The following is a 19,430-nucleotide window of genomic DNA, read 5'->3' on the forward strand; positions in this document are numbered from 1 at the left end:
ATGTCACTTGACCTGATAAAGCATTTCCCTATTGATTCTCCCCAGAGCCATGGGCGCAGAGCAGCACAGGTGCCCCTCTGCCCACTTTACAGATGAGGAAACCGAGGCTGAGCAAAGACTGACGCTCCACTCTGAAGCAGGAGAGTTGGGCCCTGGTTTGCTGCCTGGTGGTTCGCAGCAAGCTCCACAGTGTCAGCGCCTAGCTGGGTGGGCAGGGATGAGAGCAGGTAAAGCAACCCAAAGGCCTTCAACTCGAGTCAGCAGGTGACTCAGCAACTATGGGAGTTCCCAGGGGCCTCTTCCCAAGGCCGTCAGCCCAGGATGTTCCCATCCAGGTGGGAGTCTGCAGGGCTTCAGGCCTTCGGGATCTCCATGTCCGGTCAAGTCTTGTTGATGGTGTTTTTTTGTTTAACTAACACGTGTTGAGTGCTTGCTGACTTAAGCTCTTTATGTTAAGGTTTTTAATCCTCATAATAGCTGTATGAATTGAGCACTATTATGATGTCCATTTGATAGATGAGGAAAATGAAGGGCAGAGAGGTTAGGTAACCTGCCCGAGGTCCACAGCTAGGAAGTCCTGGAGCCAGGCTGGCTGGCTCCAGAGTCCATGTTCTTCATGCCACCTCCCAAACGGCCCCCAGCCTGGCATGTTCCCCCCTCCACCAGCCGTGACAACCCTTCGAGGAGTTTCCTCACTAACGGGAGATAGAAAACAGTCTTCTTGCAGGGCTCCCTGGACTCTGCGTGAGTGTCTAGTTTCCCCTGACCAGGACACTCACAGCATTCCGGGCCACCCACAGCCCAGGGACTCCACCTCTAAAGAAGCCAGGGGCACAGGGCAGGAGTCACAGAATCTCTGAGCCCTCTAAGGTCCCCATGGCAGCCGTTCCATTTTGTTGACCTGCCCTAAGAGAAAGGGTTTCCTGGAGATGTTCTCAGATTGATTCTGGAATTTTCCATGCCTCCTTATTCTGCTCTAGCTCACAGTGTAGAACAAACTTGTCCCTCTTGTCCATAACAACACTTGTGAAACTTGTAGCCAGCAGACCCCCACCACCTTCTTCAGGCGAATGCTGCCAGATCCTTCATTCCACATGATACTGGGTGGGCGGTGGAGAGGTAGTCAAGATGCAGAACAGAGCTTTGAGTCAGAAAAATGAGACTGGCTTTTCCAGGGCCTGACTGTCTTGCTCTAGGCAGCAGCACCTCTGTACCTCAGCTTTCCCATGTGTAAAGTGGGTCACTCTGCCTGCCTTGCAGGGAGGCCAGGAGAATCTGAGGAGAGGCCAGTGTGCAGTATGCCAGCGCACTGCTCCAGCAACACACTCCACAGGTGTAGGCCCCCTGCTCCTGTGGCTAGTCTGGTGCCTACACACCAGCCAAGCACCACCCAGATCCCTGAGGATAAGCAGACGCCAGCCACAGAGCTTGGCCAGCAACACCTTGGCCAGAGTCTGCCACCAGGAGGATAAGGGAAGAGGTGTGAGGCCTCAGATTTCTCCCGAAAGTGCTACAGCTCTCCGAGCCCCTCACGGCCACTCACCGAAGGTCAGAAGCCCTGGATGTAGCCTCTGCTGAGAGTGGAGAGAACCAACCAGAAGCTTCCTTGAGGTATTAATTTTCATGAGTTGCTGGACAGCAGCCATACACATCACAGCAGAGGACCATCAGAGCTGGGAGGGCTCTCGAATTTGGGGAAACCGAGGCACAGTGGGAGGAAGCATCTTTGCCGGGATCACCCAGTCCCTGGGCGGCCAGGCTGACCTGAGACAGGTGAGACTCACTTAGACCAGAAAGGAGGGACATACTGGAGTCCACAGGTGCTTTCAACAGGCAGCCCCTCCCATTAGGACTTTGCTCTCCCTTAGCACCTTGGGGTGACCTGGCTCTGAGCTCCCTCAGGGCCTGGCTCTGTTTGTTAGCCCAGCGGTCCAGTTTGTGGCCCTGCACATCCTGGGAGCACAGGAAACTCTTAAGCTCCTGTGGGCAAAGTCATTTCTTTATCCCTGAATCCCCAGGGCCAAACACCATGCTTGGCATACATACATGGTGGGCATAGAAAGACTCTGGGCAGCTGGGAGGGAGTTACGAGGCTGGGCGGCGACCAGGAGCAGGCCCCCAGCAGGAAGATCAGCTCCAGGGTGGTGTGTGGAGTTGGACAGTACTTGTCGGGCAGGCAGGGACCTACAGGATGGAGAGGACAGGAGCAGCGAAGGAGGGACCCAGTGTGCAGGGCAAACTAGGAAGCTCAGGCAGCGAAAGCAGCAGAGACAAGGCGTATGCAGTATGCAGGGCTGTGAGCAGACGTTACTCAAGGGAGGGGAGCAAAAGCAAGACCAACTGGTGGCAGGGCCTGCTCTGGTGGCCTGGTGGTTAAGTTCGGCACACTCCACTTCAGTGGCCTGGGTTCAAATCCTGGGCGCAGACCTACGCCATTTGTCTGTTAGTAGCCATGCTGTGGCGGCAGCCCGTGTAAAAAAGAAGAAAAGAGAAAGACTGGCGACAGGTATTAGCTCAGGGCGAAACTTGCTCAGAAAAAAAAGAAAATCAGCTGGTATCAGTTCCCACCCACATCTTCCACTTTCTCCAGAGCTTATCTGTGTGCTAGAGCCACACTGTACAGCAGCCGGCAGCCTGCTCCTCCCCGCCCCTTACTGGGAGCAGCGGCTGCTGCAGTGGGGGCTGAGGGAAGGGGCTGCCCAGGGGAGTTCTAGCTTCTCTTCAAGCAAGCTGGGCCCCATTTTCCTCAGCAACGATGGCTGGGAAGACGAGGGCTAATGACCTGGACCCTTCCTCTTCTTCACAGTAGCCGCAGCTCTGTAATGGCCATGGCCACCAGCACAGCCAGCAGCGTGGTCAGGCAGGACAGACGCCATCCCCACGGCCCCTGATCACCCAGATACGAAAAGCTTGCATTGAGCTTTTAAGAGGTAGAGTCATCTCATGGGGTATTTTATCCCCTGTGTAACACAGAGGGAAATCCAGGCCCAGAGAGGTTTAGCACCTTGCCTAAATGAGCCCAGCAAAGGAGGCTACTTCTGGGAACTGATATTTGAGGCCCTGTGCTACATGGTTCCTCACAATGACCTGTTTTGCTGATAAGGAAACTGAGCCTGGGATTCTCAGGGCTGACAAAGATTCTCTAACTCTACTCTGGCTCCCCTGGATTTTCCAATTAGGCCTAACTTTTGAGTTTCTGTGTTTGTCTCTCACTGTCCAATTTTAGCAATAATCCTGGGGGCAGGTCTGGTGGTGTAGTGGTTAAGTTCGCATACTTGGCTTTGGCAGCCTGGGCTTCATGGGTTCAGATCTTGGGTGTGGACCTGCACACCGTTCATCAAGCCATGCTGTGGTGGCATCCCATATACAAAATAGAGGAAGACTGGCACAGATGTTAGCTCAGAGCCAATCTTCCTCACAAAAAAAAAAAAGAGAGAGAGAGAGAGAGAGAATCCCGCTAAGCTGGTTTAGCCAGAGTCTCCACTCTCAATATCTGATCACCCTTGATATCTAATCGGGTTCCTCATTTTCCACCATCCCCCGGGTGATGTCTGACCACCCTGGCCTGTCTTCAGCAAGAATCCTGTGAAGACGGTTTAGCCAGAATCCCCCCCACCCCTGATGCTTCCTCCTAGTAATTTTCCACCCACTGACCCCCACCCTGCTCTGTGGCTATAATTCCCACTTGCGATGCTGTATTTGGAATTAAGCCCGGTTCTATATTGACGTCTCTTTCCCCCATTGCAATAACCTGAATAAAATCTGTTGTTACTGTTCTAACTCCTGCTCAGCTCTGGTTTTTCTCTGACAGGGCCCAGGGCCACCAAGCCAATAAGTGGTGAAGGCAGGACAGTTTTTGATCCCAAAGCCCATGTGCTTCATCCCACAACACAGAGGGGCAAGACCAGTGCCAGACCCCGTGTCCCTCCACCAGGGCCTTGGCCCAGGAAGGTCATCTCGACAGGCAGGTTCTGCTGAGCAATACTCTAAGGGCTGGACCTGGGCTGAGGGCATCTCAATACAGCCTCACTTCAGAGATGGGGGCTGAGGCTCAGAGCTGCCAAGTCACCCTATCTCCCCATACGCCACCACTGGGGACCACTGGTTCTGCCTCAGTTTCTCCAGAGAGGGTAAACAAGGGGGTTGCTAAGGACTTTTCTCACTCTGGACTCCGTGACTCCTCCATCCCTCAGCTGGGGAGGCCAGCAGCCTGCAGAGTGGCCGTGCGAGGGAGAGCAGAGGACAGTCTCCTGTGCTGTCGCTGCTGCAGGCATGCGGGATGTGGCGCACAGAGCAGCTGCAGCCGAGTCCCGGAGCAGACCCCTGCACCCCCAGGCCTGGTCTCCAGTACTGCCTGGTTCTCAGCTGGCCACTTTCAAGTCTCCCACGCGCTGCCCTCTCCAGGGTCCGCCCCCGTCTCCAAACCGCCTGGCTGAAGGGTGGTGACGGCCTTCACAGGGACAGAGCAGGGACTGGTGGATCTCCGTCCCCTGACTTAACTGCTAACACAGTCTGAGCAGGTTACAGGAAGGAGCAATGGGGCCAGCAGACTGTGTCAAACTGGCAGAATCAACAAACCGGAGCAGCCGAGCTCACAAGTGACAAGCCCAAGAGGCCAACTGGGAGTTTCTAGACAAAGCTGAAAGATCATTTATATTCGGAGCATCCTGACAAAGGGGGAGATGGCTGGAGGGTGGAGAGGAAGATACGGTAGGATCAGCATTTTATGGATGGGGAGACTGAGGCTTGGCGAGGTTAAACAACCTTCCCACGGCCACAGGGCACACAGCGGCCCGATGGTAACAGAAGCCTGGCCTCTGGGCTTTGGCACACCTGGAGAGGAGGGGGGGCCTCAGCTCTCCCCTCTCCCATGGGCCATGCCCTTATCACCACTCACCGATGTGCTGCTCATCCTCGAATGCCAGCTCAAAGGCCACCTCCTCTGGCACTCCCCTTGGTCCCCACCCAAACTCCCATAACCTTTCTCCCAGGCTTGTATCGTGCATCATGCTCTGCAACCTGTGCATGTTTGTCCCCCTTGAGAATGCAGGACCTGGCACAGCGCCCACAGGGTAACTTTGTTGGATGAATGAATTAATGTCTTACCGCCCGAAATAGATCATAAGTTCTTTCAGGCTCAGGACCACCCCAGGCTGGGCCTACAGTGGATCCACCATTAACACGGCTTGATTAAGCAACTTTGTGACCACAGCACATTCAAGAGTTGGGGCCCTTCCCCTGGTGTGACCCATTCTGTGCACGTTGCTGGTCAGAGCCAGGCCTCTGTGGACCAAGGTTGTGATAGGACACTGGCCCTTTAGCACCAGTAATCCAATTTAGGAAATGAGAAATTATGGATGAGCCAAAATAAAATCACCCATGTCCCACCATCTAGAACCAATCATATTAATGTGTTGGTATATGGCCTTTCCAACTTTTTGATACACAACTTTTTAAATACACACACCCCAATATTTAAAAAATGGCATCCTAGATACTAAGCCATAATGTGTTTTTCTTGATGACATGTAAACATCTCTTCAGGTTACAAGTCAGTGACATTGTTATGACTGCATGGTGGTCCATGGCATAGAGCGACCACACTTTGGCTCCTCTTTCTATTGTTGGACATTCAGGTTGTTTCCAACTTTCACTATCACAGATCAGGAGAGGCTATGAGTCCACAAGACTTCCGGGGTTACTTCATCTCTTTCAGCCTGTGACTGTAGAATGTAGAATGTGAGCTTCTAGAATTCTTTTATGAAGCCAGAGTAATGTTCCTTTGACTTTCACACTGCCCCCAAGTGTATGGTGGTGTTGATGGACTTCTGTTGTGAGGTGTAGGACCCTGGGTGGGGACTAAAGCCACTCAGCAACCTGGGGCAGGGAAGAAGGACTCCCACCTGGATTAAACACTGTGAGCCTGGCACAGGTGGGGCACAATCCACTGCATCTTCTTGTCATCTCACAAGGCTGCAGCCGGTGACCCCAGGCCCCGTCTGCCCTCCTCCCAGCTGCACAGATGACCCAGCCTGCTCCCTCCACAGACATCCATCCCAGCCTCCCGCTATGTTGGTGGAAGCTTAAAGTAATTGATAATAGCAGAATCAGAGTGGGCAGTATTTAGAGAAAAGTACTTCCCTGAGGTCAGCATGATCTCACTTCACTAATCTTCAGCACTAGTGACTGGCAAACTTGTTTCGTGCCAGTGGGACAGCTGGAGGCAAGACGACAAAAATGAGCGCTCCAGAGCGCTCTTCTTCACACACGAGGCCCACGGTCTAAAAGGAGAGGAGGAAGGGTCTGGGCCCACGGAAGTGGCAAGGGGCACTGAGTGAGCTTCCCAGCACAGACCAGCCACCTCCGACTCCTGCTTCGGTGGGGCTGGGCCCATGACATCGAAGGTCCCTTCTGGAATTGGGATCTGAGGCTCCCCAACCTGGTGGCCCAGAGCAAGTTCTCTGGCTCCCTTGGCAGCTTAGAAACAAAGGACACCCTTTACCCTGCCCAGGCAGGAGCGCACTGGAGAGTTTGCACGGGGCTGGCTGTCCCACTTCTGACCTGGGTGATCTCCTTCTGAACAGAATGCAGGACCCTTCACCTTCTCTGCATCCCCAAGGGATCCCGGCCAGTGAGCTTGGAGCCTGCACCTTTGGAAAACTTTCTTACAATGGCACCTGGGGTGCTGGTTAAAGATAGAAAGGCCGCACCCCAGCCGTAGTGCCTCAGGCCTGTGGGCGGCACCTCGGAGACCACCTTGGTCTCCCTGGGGGTGGCGTGCACATCCATGCTTGAGAACCAGGCCGGCCCTGGCCCAGATCTCAGCCTCGATGCAGCTCTTGGTGCCTAGGGACCAAAACAACTAAGATCAAGGGTGCTGTGCTGTGCGGAGCTGAGCTGAGCTGAGCTGAGCTTCACGCACTCACTCAAAAAGCCACAAGAGACCAGCCAGCAAACTACAGTGACATGGTGAGGACAGGGAATGGTGCCTGTAACAAGAAGGCTCCCAGGCCACACTCACACACATCCCTCACTCATGCTGGGTCTGTCCCTTCAGAAGCTTGGCAGGAGCCAGGTAGGGGCAGTGACCCAGCCTCGCTCAGTCCCACAGAGCCCTGGACTGAGCATCGCAGTGGGGGTGGGAGGTGGTGGTGCCACAGGAAGAAAACAGGAAGAGCCCCTACCCTCAGGGGCACAGAGGACACTGCACACCCTTAATCCTGCAAGCCGAGCTCCTCGGCCCTCAGGGAAGGCTGGTGGATCCAGGCGTTCTCAGCTCTCTGCTGAAAGAGAGGCCCTCCAGGAGAGTAGACAGGGCAGGGACCTAGGCTCTCACCTCGGATCGGCCACATAAAGTCATGCAACCTCGGGCAGGCCCCTTAACTCTCTGAACCTCAACCTGTCATCTTTAAAACAGTCCTCCTGCCTCACAGAGCCAAAGGGGATGGCGGAGGGGACCCTATGGTGCTCCCCAAGAAGGATGGAGTTACTGAGATGCAGACAGTGCCGTGGGCATCCCCATCAAAGGATGGGAAGCACAGAGTGTCTTTAGAATCCACTACTGAACCTAGAGACACTTCTTTTCTCCTTAAGTACAAACTGCAGGGAAAGAAAAACAGAAGAGGAGCAAAGCCCTGGCTGCGATTCCCTCCTCCATGCCCAGCTGGCCAGCAAAGCAGGGCTGATAGCATCCAGTGGGCCACCTGCCACAGCCTTCTCCTGCACACTCCCCAGCCTCGATCTAACACGCAGCCAAAGCTGGAGCAGAACAATTCTCTTCAGAAATAACACAGTCTTCTTACTGGCTGCTCTGGAGACAGCCAAATAAGCAACTCAAATTGCCTGGCCCATGCCTGGCGCTTATCTTCCCGGTCAGATTTTGGTCTTTGCTCCCCTGGGCCCATCCCTTCCGCCCCACTGAAGGCCCTGCTCTCCCTCACCTGCCCCCTGCACCTCAGCCACTGGAGGGCCCTGTGCCCCATCCCCCCAGCCCTCCCAGGCCACTCTAGGCCTCTTTTAGTTCCTCCAATTGGTTTAGTTAGGTGCTCTGGGGAGAGCCTCAGAGAAGAATGACAATTCCACTGCCACCTCTCATGAAGCATCTCCCATTCCCTCCCTCACAGCTGGTGGCGTGCACGTGTCTCACCCCCGCACAGAGGACCGGAACTGCCCCATCGGTTGTGTGTCGGCCGTGTGTCCGGAAGTGCGGGGTGATGGGACACACAGGATGGAAAAGTCGGCGCCTGCCCTGAAGGCTCCTTCCCCGGGGGTGTGGGCGATGGGCCAATGGCTCCTTCGCAAATCCTTCTCCGTGCTTGGAAATTAAGGTTGCTGATACCAACTTTACAAATCTTTTTCTCAGGCTTAAGATCATTGTCAGAGAAATAAGACCTCCCTTACAATTGGAAAAATAGGAAGGAAAGCTCCTAAGATAGCCACCAGGTGGGAAAGAGGTATGTAGGGCCCCACCAGGGAAACCAGTTTCTGGGAAACAAAGTGAGTTGAAGGCGGTGGTGGGGGAGAGTGGTCAGGACACCAATGATAGCAGGAAGTGGGAAGGGTCTGAGCCAGCGGAGTGCTGGTGAAGGTTTAACTCTTTGAGGGGCAAAAACCTCTGATTTGTAGCATTTGCTGATTTTTTATGGTGTAATACTCCCACCATGGCTGATTTCAGGCTACACAGGCGAGGTCATCGAACTTGAGTGAGCGCCTCCAGCACGCCACTGGTGAACCAACTTGAGCAGCCCACCTGGGCAGGCCCGCAGGCGCCCAAGTAAGAGGTGCTGGAGCTCAGGCCAACTGCTCTCCGCTTCCACCAGGATTCTCTGCCACAAACTTGTTCTTTGGGAACTGGCCTTCTGTTTTGCTATCTATATGTTCTCAGTTGCCTTTGGCTTATAGATGAAGTTCCTTCCTAAAGTACCAGGTGAGCGGGCTGTGCTACAGGGAAACCAGGAGAGGGGCTTTTGTGGGCACTGGGGCAGCAGAGCACCATGCCCAGGGTCCAGGGGAAAGAGGAACCCCCAGGGAAAGATGTAAGTCCACAGAGCTCACCTCTGCCACCCTCCCAGCCAAGTGGCAGCTCTCATGGCCGAGCTGGTTGCTCCTCTCATCCTAATGTAGCTACACACATACATACACAAACACGCACATACACACACACATGCACGCATGCATGCATGCATCCACGCACGGGAGGAGGGGGAAGAGAGAGGTTACAGCTTCTTCAGGGATGGAAGGCAGTTGTTGATGGAAGGTTCTGGTCTAGCTCAGTGCCTGCACACTGGAATCACTGGGGAGTTATAAAAAATCACCAAGGGTGAAACTCACCATCAGAAATTCTGACTTAGGGGCCCACCTTGTGGGCAGTGGTTAAGTTCACACATTCCGCTTTGGCGGCCCGGGGTTCGCTGGGTGTGGACATGGCACCGCTTGGCAAGCCATGCTGTGACAGGCGTCCCACAGATAAAGTAGAGGAAGATGGGCACGAATGTTGGCTCAGGGCCAGTCTTCCTCAGCAAAAAGAGGAGGATTGGCAGCAGATGTTAGCTCAGGGCTAATCTTCCTCAAAAAAAAAAAAAGAAAAAAGAAATTCTGACTTAGTTGGCGTGGGGTCTAGACACAGGTTTTTTTAAAGCTCCCAGGTGATTTGAGTGTACAGCTAGTTTGAGCACCACTGGCCTTCCTGGTGAGGCTTAATGAGAGAATCTGGTGAAAATCCTCACATAGTACTTCCATTGGGGTACGCTGCCTACCTGCTTCACTCTGTGAGGCACTGCTGTCGGGAGCGAGGCTGGCTGCCTGAGGGGCCTGGGGAATCCCACCTCATTACCGTACACCGTCTCTCCACCCCAAGGGAGTTTCCTCCCAACTAAAGTTATGTGCTTCAGACATAACTTGCCTGTGCCTTCCTATCTCCCTACAGCTACGTGCAAAAACCTCTCCCCACGCAAGGCTGTGCTGAATAGACTGCTCAGGTTCGAATCCTGGCTCTGCCCAGGTGGCATGACTTTGGCCAAGTGATTTAACTCTCCTGTGCCTCAGTTTCCCTACCTGGGGGGAATAATAGTACCTTCCTGTAAGGTTGTCATGAGGATTAAACAACAGCATACTAGAAAAATGCTTAGAGGAGATTGGGACGTGAAGTAAATGGCCACTGAATGTCAGCTGGTATAACCAGCCATGCCACGGGCCCCGAGAGAACACGGAGCATGCTTTGTCCCCCTCTGTCTCCAGCAGAATGCCGGCCATACAGAAAGTTGCTCAATCAAAAGAACAACTGATGAATGAATGAACACTTCCCAAAAGCCTAAATCCATGCCTGTGTCCCCGAAAGCCTCTTCTTCTCTGAATAAGGTCTCTGCCAGGCTGACCTCTGAGGTTCCGAGCCCTGGGACTGCTCTCCAGCACTCTGGACAGAGACAGGGACGGGCATATGGGAGACTGGCTGGTTAAGGGAGTATGGAATTGTTTTGTTTTAAATGTCAAAGGACTCATTTTCCTGCTGTTCGCCTTTGTGCTACTCACAGAGTGCCAACAGCATCCTGTATAATTGGAGGTGCTGGGTAATCAAAGCTTTGCCACGCAACGGTTGGCACAGAGAATGCCATACGGGCAGAGACCAAGTGTGTGAAAGGTCTTGCGCCAGAGACCTGGCTTGCTAGTTCTCTGCTGGCAGATACACATGGGTAGGGGCTGCAAACAGGAGCTTCCCTCCCGTTCGTGTCTGAGGCCTCGTCTAATTCGCACTAATTGCTGTTGAAGCCTGTTTGTGTACTCGCTGACTCTTTCTTGGTGTGGCTCCACAGCTGGCAAGCCAGTCCCTGCACTGTTGGTCCAATGATTGCTTCTCCAAGCTGCTTGCTAGCCCGATCGATGCCTGCATCTACTGTTCACTGCCCATGGACACAACTCAGCACTCTGCAGGCGCTGGACAGGGCAGGGTGGGCAGAGAGCATGAGTCTGCTGCGGCACGTGGGCAGCTGCCACCTTGGAGGGTGAGTCATCCTCCCCCGGGCACAGTGACAGTGCTTGGGAGGCAGGGCAAAGCTCAGACCATCGCCAGCTGGCTGTGCTGGGGGGAAATCCAAACCCAATGTCCAGGGAGGGGACGGCTCCATCTTCCCTCAGATGGGCTTGGAACCCAGATCCAGGGGTATGACTTTGTCTTTCCAGACCTGCCAGCCTAGAGGGCCCCTGCCTAGTCAAATCCTTGACAGGTCTGAAGGCTGCATATTGTGGTCACTCTTCTCATCTACTAAGTGCCTGTCTCAAGTCCCCTCTTCCTCGGACCCGAGGGTGGGATCAGGAATGACAGCAGCAGCCTGATTCAGGGTGTGCGTATGTGGTTCGGGGAGGCAAGGTGGGTTCCAAGGGACCTGGGAGCATGCCACAATTCTCCTGGGAGCTGGCCACTCCAAATCCTCTAGAAGGATAACTTTGGGAAACTTTTCTTGGCCCACGGAGCCCTGCCCACTGGGTAGCCTCTAACCGTATAGCAGTGTCCCCTGCCTCCTCTGTTCTGGTCTCTGGGTAAATGCAAGAGGAGGCCCAGCAGGCTGGAGGGCAAGGAGCGAGGGGAGAGGCTGGGCAGACAGCATGCAGCAGGGATTCTGGGTGGGCTGAACGGCCGCTGGATTAGCAGAGGCGGGAAGGGATCGCAGTGAACCCGGCTCCAGCCCACAAGGCTGGGACTGCCACACCCCACGCCTGTCCCCGCCGCCGCAGGAAACGGAGGTACCTCATGCAGGGGTGAGGTGACTTGCTCGTGCTAATGATGTAAGCGGGGCTTCAGACCTGTGTCTTTTCTGCGACAGAATCTGAGAAGCCGAGATGAGGGAGGGAGGACTACTACAACGTAGGGTGGGTTGAGTGGAGCCCACGTCGGCGGCTCTTGACCCCAGAGCGGTCACAAACCAGCAGGAGAGGAGCAGGAGGAGGCAGAAGAGGAGCCTGCCCTGACTTCTGCTTTTGTTATCACACAGGGTAGCCCTCTGCATCCAGAGAGAAGACAGGCAGGTGGGCCTGCGGACACACTGAGAAGCCTTTCCTGCTCGTTCTTCAAGCAGCCTCTCTGGCCCAGGGAAGTTCTGAGGGCAGCTGGTGCTGACCCATCAAGGCCGCCCTGGCAAGCTGGGAAGACCCAAAGCCCTCACTGCGCCACTGTCCAGTCTGCCAGGAGGCAGGGCCTTGTATCCAGAAGCATTTGCCATGGCCAAGATTTCCTACGCCCTGCTTCCCTGTCCTGATGAGTGTCAGTGAGTCGGGCAGTAGGCTTGACCTCTCAAAGCCCTTGCGGCCTTGGCATGGTCTCCCCTTAATGTGAAATATCCCTGGGAATGGGGCTCTCCTGTAAGGCCTGGCATCTTCCACTGACCAGGACCAGGCCTTGGCTAAAGCCCAAGTGGTGCAAAGCGGAAAATGCAGGAGCTCGAAAGATGCGACCAGCCAGATTATATTCTGGTTATAGCTCTGGGCAGAGGTGCTGGAGGACACGAGGCACCACTTACTAGTCCACACTCAGGTTAGAGCAGCCCTCCACCCCCACAGAGCCTGGCAGCCTCGTGGGGAAGGGGAAGGAGCGAAAGAGGCCAGCTTCTCTGCTTTGACCTGTCTTAGCGGCTGCCAGCCATCCGCGGCAGGCAGGAGCTACAGGAAGTATGTTGCTAATCAGCCCCTTGTGAAACACCGGCTAAGGGGGCCTTGCCAGGGCCCCCTGCCCCCCGGGAGAGCTGCTTCCTCTGCACTTGCAGGACTCTCACCAGGCCTGAGGGGGCCAGTGTGGGAAAGCTATCCCCTTGCAACCTGCCAACCTGACCTGGCAAATAGTTTAAGGGTGTCTACCAGACACGTGGCATCCTGCACCTCTGTTCATGCGGCCACCCACACCCTCCTCTTCCATCAAACGAAGACCTGGCAGGCTCTGGAACATCAAAGACACATGGGTTCTGGAGCACCAAAGACCTGGGTTCAAACCCTGCCTCCACCGCGTCCTTGTGCAGGGTGCAAACTGCCCTGAGCCTCTCATCTCAGCTGACGAGTGAGGAGAACCCCACCGATCCAGGAGAGCAGATTGAGCAGATAAATGAGATAATTACAGAGGAGCTGTGCGAGGCATCAATAGCGATTAGGTTTTGAAAAGTCTGTGCACTTATCTTTTTAGAGCAAACAGAGCATTATTTTCACTTCTGCTCCTCCAGGATTTCCTTTGTTTAAAAACCATTTTCTGGGCTCCAGGGAAAGAACTAGCAGTGAGCTCTCCTCCCAACCCAGCACAGGGACAGAGAGGCTGTGCTATGGAACAAAAGGACTGGGTCCTCCTCGCTCCCTCTCCTCCCTCCCCTGCCCCACCTCCACGTGCACCACTCACTCAGCACTTGGTGCCAGTGCTTCTCTCTCATGCCCCAACCACAGGTGCGTTCCCAGAGCTACGAGAGCCTGCAGAACCTCTCACTGAGGGGCAGCTTGGTAGAGCCCCCAAAGTGACACAAAGCCACATTCCCCCTGGTCCCTATGACACTGTGAAACCGGGTGAGGCTGGAACAGCAAGGTGAATGTCAGGGGTGGGAGATCCTGAGGTCCTGGTGGGCATCTATGCCCCAGGCTAGGGAGGATGGCAGGGACATCGCATTCTGGAGGATCACTTCTCTTGATGGCAACCAGAGTGGAGCTGCAGCTCCCTGGAAGGATCTGCCCCTCCCCCACTACCTGCCCAGAAAAGGGAGAAGATGCTGTGACACAGGGCCTGCAGTGATCCACTGGGCCATGACTGGGGTGCAGGTGCCCCTCTTGGGCCAGGCATGCTCCCTCCAAGTCCCCACAGTGCCCCCTACTCCCATCCTTGTATCCCAGGGGACAAGAGTCTTGTACTTTGGAAACCTTATGTCTGAGGGCTGGCACCATGGCCCAGATAAACTATGATGAAAGACTGAAGTCGGGGGGCAGGTGTGAAATGTGCAAGGAGGAACCAGTTGCAACAGATGTTCAAGAAACAGAGCAGGACAACTAGGCACTGACTGGATGGATGTGGGGAAAAGAGGAGGACAAGACAGCAGAGACATCAGTGCACAGAGATTCTTAATCAACACACCACTGCCCCCGCCTAGGGCACTTGTCAGAAATGCCGATTCCTGTGCCCCATCCACAGAAATCCTGATTTGGTAGCTCTGAGAGAGAACTGGCAGTCTTCCCTTCCAACAAGCACTCCAGGGGGATTCGGACGTGGGAGCTGTGGCCTGTCCCCTGAGGAATTCACTAGGCTTAAAGAGTGGCTGCGCTTGGGAGGACGGTGGTGCTGTTAGCAGAGTCGGCTGCAGAGAGACAGCACTTGGTGCTTTAGGAAAGGCTTACACTTCTGAGCCCGTGCTGTGCATAGAAGTCACCTGCGGATCTTGCTCAGGAGGAGACACTGAGTCGGGAGGTGGAGGGGGAGCCTGAGATGCGGAATTTCTAACAAGCTCCCAGGGGATGCCCACGCTGCTGCTTGGCCTGTGGGTGACACTTTGAGAAGCCAGAGCCTTAGCAGGGGTTCTCACACTTCACTGCATATCCGCATCACCTGGGGAGGGGCTTATTAAAACAAACTGCTGCCCCCCTTCCCCCAAGTTTCCGATTGAGGAGGGCAGGATAGAGAACGTGCGTTTCTCACAAGTTCTCAGGAGATGCTGCTGGTCCTGGGACCCCACTTTGAGAACCATTGGCCTCGACAGTAAGAAGTGAAACAGTACGAGGGCAGAATTAACTAAATGCAGCCCAGAGCATCCCTGAGCAGCACACATATTTTCTTTTTCAAAGTGCTACTGCTCTTTTTGTTAAATTCTTAACGAGAGCTTGTTTCCTACCATCTCTTGCTCTCTCTGGAACAGTGCGTGCACAAGGAAAAAAACCCAGCAAATTGAGGGTTACAGAAAGTTAAATTCTAGCTTAACGGAAATAGTCTCCTGTTTAGCAAAAGGAAGCCTCTCAAATACCTGACTTGCTCTTCGCCACCACGTGCTCCAGGAATAGATGACACTGCTGGGGAGCACTGAGTTCTTGTGAGGAAGCTGGGACTTCCTGTTGCCTCTAAACCCACCTTCAGGTCACATGTGACAGTGCTGGGGTGGAAGAACGGACTTCCTGGTTTTCACTAGGTGGGTGACCCTCATCTCCCCATGTCATTGCTCACAGTCAGACTGAACACCTCTACCTCCTCCGAAACCCTCCCTGGGCTCCCCTGGGCACGGCACCTCATAAGGACACAAGGACAGCCGCCCTCTGCTGGCATCCTCCCCGGGCTCGCCCTGGCGCTCCGACCATGTCTTATCTGGTACTTTACTATCTGCTTCCACTCACACCTCCCCGCAGCCTGTAAGCAGCTTCCCTGCTTCTCATTCACCTTTGTAGCCCCTCTCTCTCCAGAGTCTATCCTTCCCCAGGCAGTCTTGTTTGTAAGTACTTAGAAGCTTCCACATACCACTTTCTGGTTGGGAAACTATAGGCTCCATCCCATATCCCAGAAACTTGGAACTGACTGTCGTCTGAACAAATACCCTAAGCTACAAATCCTTTCCTCCTGCTTGGGAGCGCCCAGAGCAAACAACCGTATCCCGGCAGGCTTGTCCCCAAGGACCAGGAACCCTTCCACGTGGATGGCGGCCTCTGCTGCTGTGTGTGTACCAGGAGGCCAGCTGGGAGAGGCAGGCAAGAGGCCCCTGCCCTCCACTACTTCATGTTCATCTGAACCGGCTCAGATCTGCAGGCTCCGGGGATGTGGCCACAGGCAGAGAAAACAGTAAGACAGGAGGAAGGACTTCCAGATTGAGCATGCAGGCTGTGCAGGGTGGGTAACGTGGGAGGGCTGGGGGTAAACAGTCAGGTGGCATTGAACCTGTCATCCACCTGGCTCCACACTCGGGTGAGTGGGGACCTCATCCCCTCAGCTGAGGCCTCACTGCACATCCTCCCTCCAATCTGGACAATCAGTCACCAGGAGGACGCAGGTGGTGGCGACCACAAGGGACAGATATATGGGTGGTAGGAGAGGAGGGACGAAAGTATGGTGTGTGTGTTGGTGAGGGATGTTCCATGAGGGGAAAGGTGGCTGGGCTGGCTGAGAACAGACCCAAATCTCTGCACAGCAACTCATGGGAGTGGCTTTTGATATTTTTTATCATGACCCAGTACATATATCTGTGTGAGTACACAGTAAAAGTGAAATAAAAAGTCACAAAGCAGGATCTACATGATGGACTCTGTCACATGCTGGTCTCAAGCTACTCATTTGATGGGATGACTCATTAGTGGTCTATCATAGGCGGCACCTTGAAACAATCTGCCCCATTGTGTCTCAGTCATTTCAGAGGGCCTTCCAGGCTTTGGAATTCCTGCTCTGCACAGTGCTCCCAACCAACTGAGTACGTGCTGTATGCCAGACACCCTGCTCGATGCTGGGTCGGGGCGGAGAGCAGGTGGCTCCAGAGATGAGAGGACATGGAGACATCACAAGCATAGACCAGAGGACTGTCTGTACAAGGTGGCAGCAACAAGGCCACAATGTGCTACCTAGATATATGACCTGAGGGCATTCAGCCAGGGGTGAGCACCAAGGACGGGCACCACCACCTTCCAGTGCTTGGTATCAGCAAGCAGACAGAAGTTCCCTATCTCTCCCAGCCTCCGTGCCCTGTTGAGGTCCTGTCCTTTCTCCCCTCCATGGACTAGAGCCCTCTCTTCTCTCTCCGCATTATGGCCCAGAGAGTAGAGGAAGATTGGGTGGCAGCACTATTCATAAAGAAGATGATGGAGTTGACCTTGGCAGCTCCCAGGATGCTGCCAGCCTGCAGGTCTTCCTGGGGCAGGCCCGTCGCATCCTCTGGGGAGGTCCCTTCAGAGGGAGTCTCCTGATGCACTTGGGGGCTCGAGTTCAGAGCCGCCTGTTCTCTACTTACTGCACTAAAGGTTTAAGAGAACTCATGTGTCTCAAATTTATTTCTCAAAAAAATTTTCTAGCACTCTCAAGGCTCTGAAGGGAGAAAAGGGCCACTCTCCAGGCGTCTTAAGCTCCCACTGCAATTATCCCAATGAGATGCTGCAGATCAGCTACACTGGGGAGTGGTGCAAAGCTATTTCCATAATAAAGGACTATGCAGCCCTCATCTTCTCCACTGCGGTCACAGCCCTCCCTCCTCCAACCCAGTGATGGAGGCTGTGGCCTGGCCCGTCCCTGTAGCCATCCAAGTAACAAGGATGGATCGGAGAGAGGTGGGAACTAGAAGCGAGGAGACTCCAGCAAGGGAATGATCACTCCACGTGCCCCTTCTCTCCATCTGGAGTTGGGGGGGGGGGGCGGCGGGAGAACTTCCAAGGCCTCCTGCAGTGGAGGGGGCCCTGGGATCAGTTGAGTGAGTCTGGGAGCTGCTGGGCACTTGAGGAGAAGCAGGAGCCCCTGTCGGACAGAGGCAGCTCCCAGCACCTCCATATCCTCCAGGCCTGGCCCAGGCTGGCAGCAGGGGGCTCCGTCACAGGTCGAATTGACTAGGAAACAGCCCAGTGGCTGACTCTTTTACCTGGCCAGGTGTGCTACGAAGCCTAGGAGAATCTCTTAGAGCCTCAGTTTCTACATCTGTCAAATGGGGACAAACACCTTGTTACCTTGGGCCTGTGCTGAGCATGCTTGGGAAACAGAGAGATGCTTCCACATGTAGTTATTACTGTCCCTCTGCAGAAAGGCAGAGAGAAGTATGTGAGAGAATGAGTCAAAACAGCCGATCTTTGCTCTGGGGGCTGTTACTACTGAGGGCTGATGTCATCCTTGTGGGAGGGGAAGCATTAGGGGATCTGTGCCACCCTGTACTGCCTGCTTTAGGGAAAGTCACTTCTTATACTGCAGCCAGCCTACTCACCCTGCTCCCTGCCTGGTGAAGGGCCACCTTCTGGGATGGGGGAAAGGTGAGAAGAAGCTGAGGCTCAGAGAGGTGATGTGAGTCTTCCAAGACTGCAGCGAGAAAGTGGGGAAGCCAATGGCCAGTGCCCGTCCTGACCCGCCTGCCTGCAGCTACATGCCCGGCTCTGGTCTTGGCATCGACCCAGAGTAGCCCCTGCCTGGTTATTGACCCATTTAGACAAGCAGCAAAAGGAAGTGGACACATCATGAAGGCCTCAAATAAGAGGCAGAGGAGGAAGGGCCCAGCAAAGAGGGCCAGGAATGCCTGGTAATAAGGGAATAAAGGGTTCAGGGCAAGACTCCAGGTGGTCAAGGCAGCGTGGGAGGGAGAACCTCGCTGTGAAAAGGCACTTCTGGGCATGTCCCTTCCACTTAAAGGCAGCACGGAGGCCCAAAGGACCAGGGGGCCAAATCCAGGGGCAAACCACTCAGGGATCCTGGCGTTGGGAGGGCAAGACTGAACCAGGGCCCATGCCCAGGGCCTTCCCAGAGGCCAGGCAAGGGAGCCCCTCCCAGGAACACGGCTGAGCTGGAGTCATGTATTCTCATCCTGGCACTTCTGCGGTTTCACTGTGAACCTGATGGTCTCTCATACCCTCTCTGAGTCTCAGTTTACCTAACTGTAAAAGGATGGACCCAGAATCTCAGAGGTTAGCTCTAGCCAGGGCTAGAGTCCTGCTGGCAGGTAGACAAGGCTCCCCACCGCATGCACAAGGCAGGCTGTTCTCCATCAAGCAGCTACAAACCACTAGAGAGCCCTTGCTCTTAATCAAATGGCATAATGGTTGTGAACGGGCATACGAAAATAAAAGCATAACTGAAGGGGGTTATCATTAACACCATCAACACTAGAGGCGTTGTGAGAAAGGGGGAAATGGGCCTGGAGGTGGGCTTCCTGAGCACATCAAGGCAGCTAAAGCAGGGAGCCGAGGAGGAGGGTCACTGAGGGACCCTGGTGAATGCCAGGTTCTCTCCAGGGAGATGAGACAGCAGCTGGAGAGGATGCTCAGGCCCTGAGGAGACCCAAAGGTACATAACTGATGCAAAAGGAAGGAAGGGACCACTCCCCCGCCTCAGCAGAAGGCACATTTTAGAGCCAGAGCGGGAGAACTTCTGGTTCCCTGGGGGGAGCATATTTATCCTGCAGGGCACAGACAGGCTGTTCCAAACATGTTTGCCTAGTGACCCCGGCTGAGTAATGGTGATGAGCTCACTGTGAAGGCTGGGAAGGACAAGCAGGGGATGCAGGTAGGAGTAAATGTCTAGAGGAACAAGGCTAAAGGGTCTCAGAGGCAGCCTAGGCTGGCAGATGGAGACCCAGAGAGGGAAAGCCTGTGGCCCAAGGCGGCCCAGCTAGTCCAGGGCTGCACCGTGGGGAAAGCCGAGACCTTCTACTCACCAGCTGAAAGCAGGTGTCCAACCCAGCCCTCTGCGCCAAGCAGGTGGCAGGGCCTCATAAAGGTGACCTCCCCAGACCCAGTGCCCTGTAGTCGCGCATCTCAGACCA

The 19,430-nt window shown here is 54.6% G+C and overlaps 1 protein-coding gene across 5 annotated transcripts in view; it reads right to left on the reverse strand.

Moving 5' to 3' along the window:
* LRRC20 (leucine rich repeat containing 20) overlaps positions 1–19,430 on the reverse strand; it is a 78,490-nt gene that overhangs the window by 6,694 nt on the left and 52,366 nt on the right. The window contains exon 5 of one of the 5 annotated variants that reach the window (XM_070612003.1): positions 6,247–6,281. The exons of the other annotated variants lie outside the window; for them this stretch is intronic. Within the exon in view, the coding sequence (XP_070468104.1) occupies positions 6,262–6,281 (20 nt within the window). The 3' untranslated portion in view covers positions 6,247–6,261. Of the gene's footprint in view, positions 1–6,246; positions 6,282–19,430 lie in introns of those variants that run through there. 5 annotated transcript variants of the gene reach the window in all.

The sequence above is a fragment of the Equus przewalskii genome, chromosome 1, assembly GCF_037783145.1.
Source record: "Equus przewalskii isolate Varuska chromosome 1, EquPr2, whole genome shotgun sequence".
Taxonomy (NCBI): domain Eukaryota; kingdom Metazoa; phylum Chordata; class Mammalia; order Perissodactyla; family Equidae; genus Equus; species Equus przewalskii.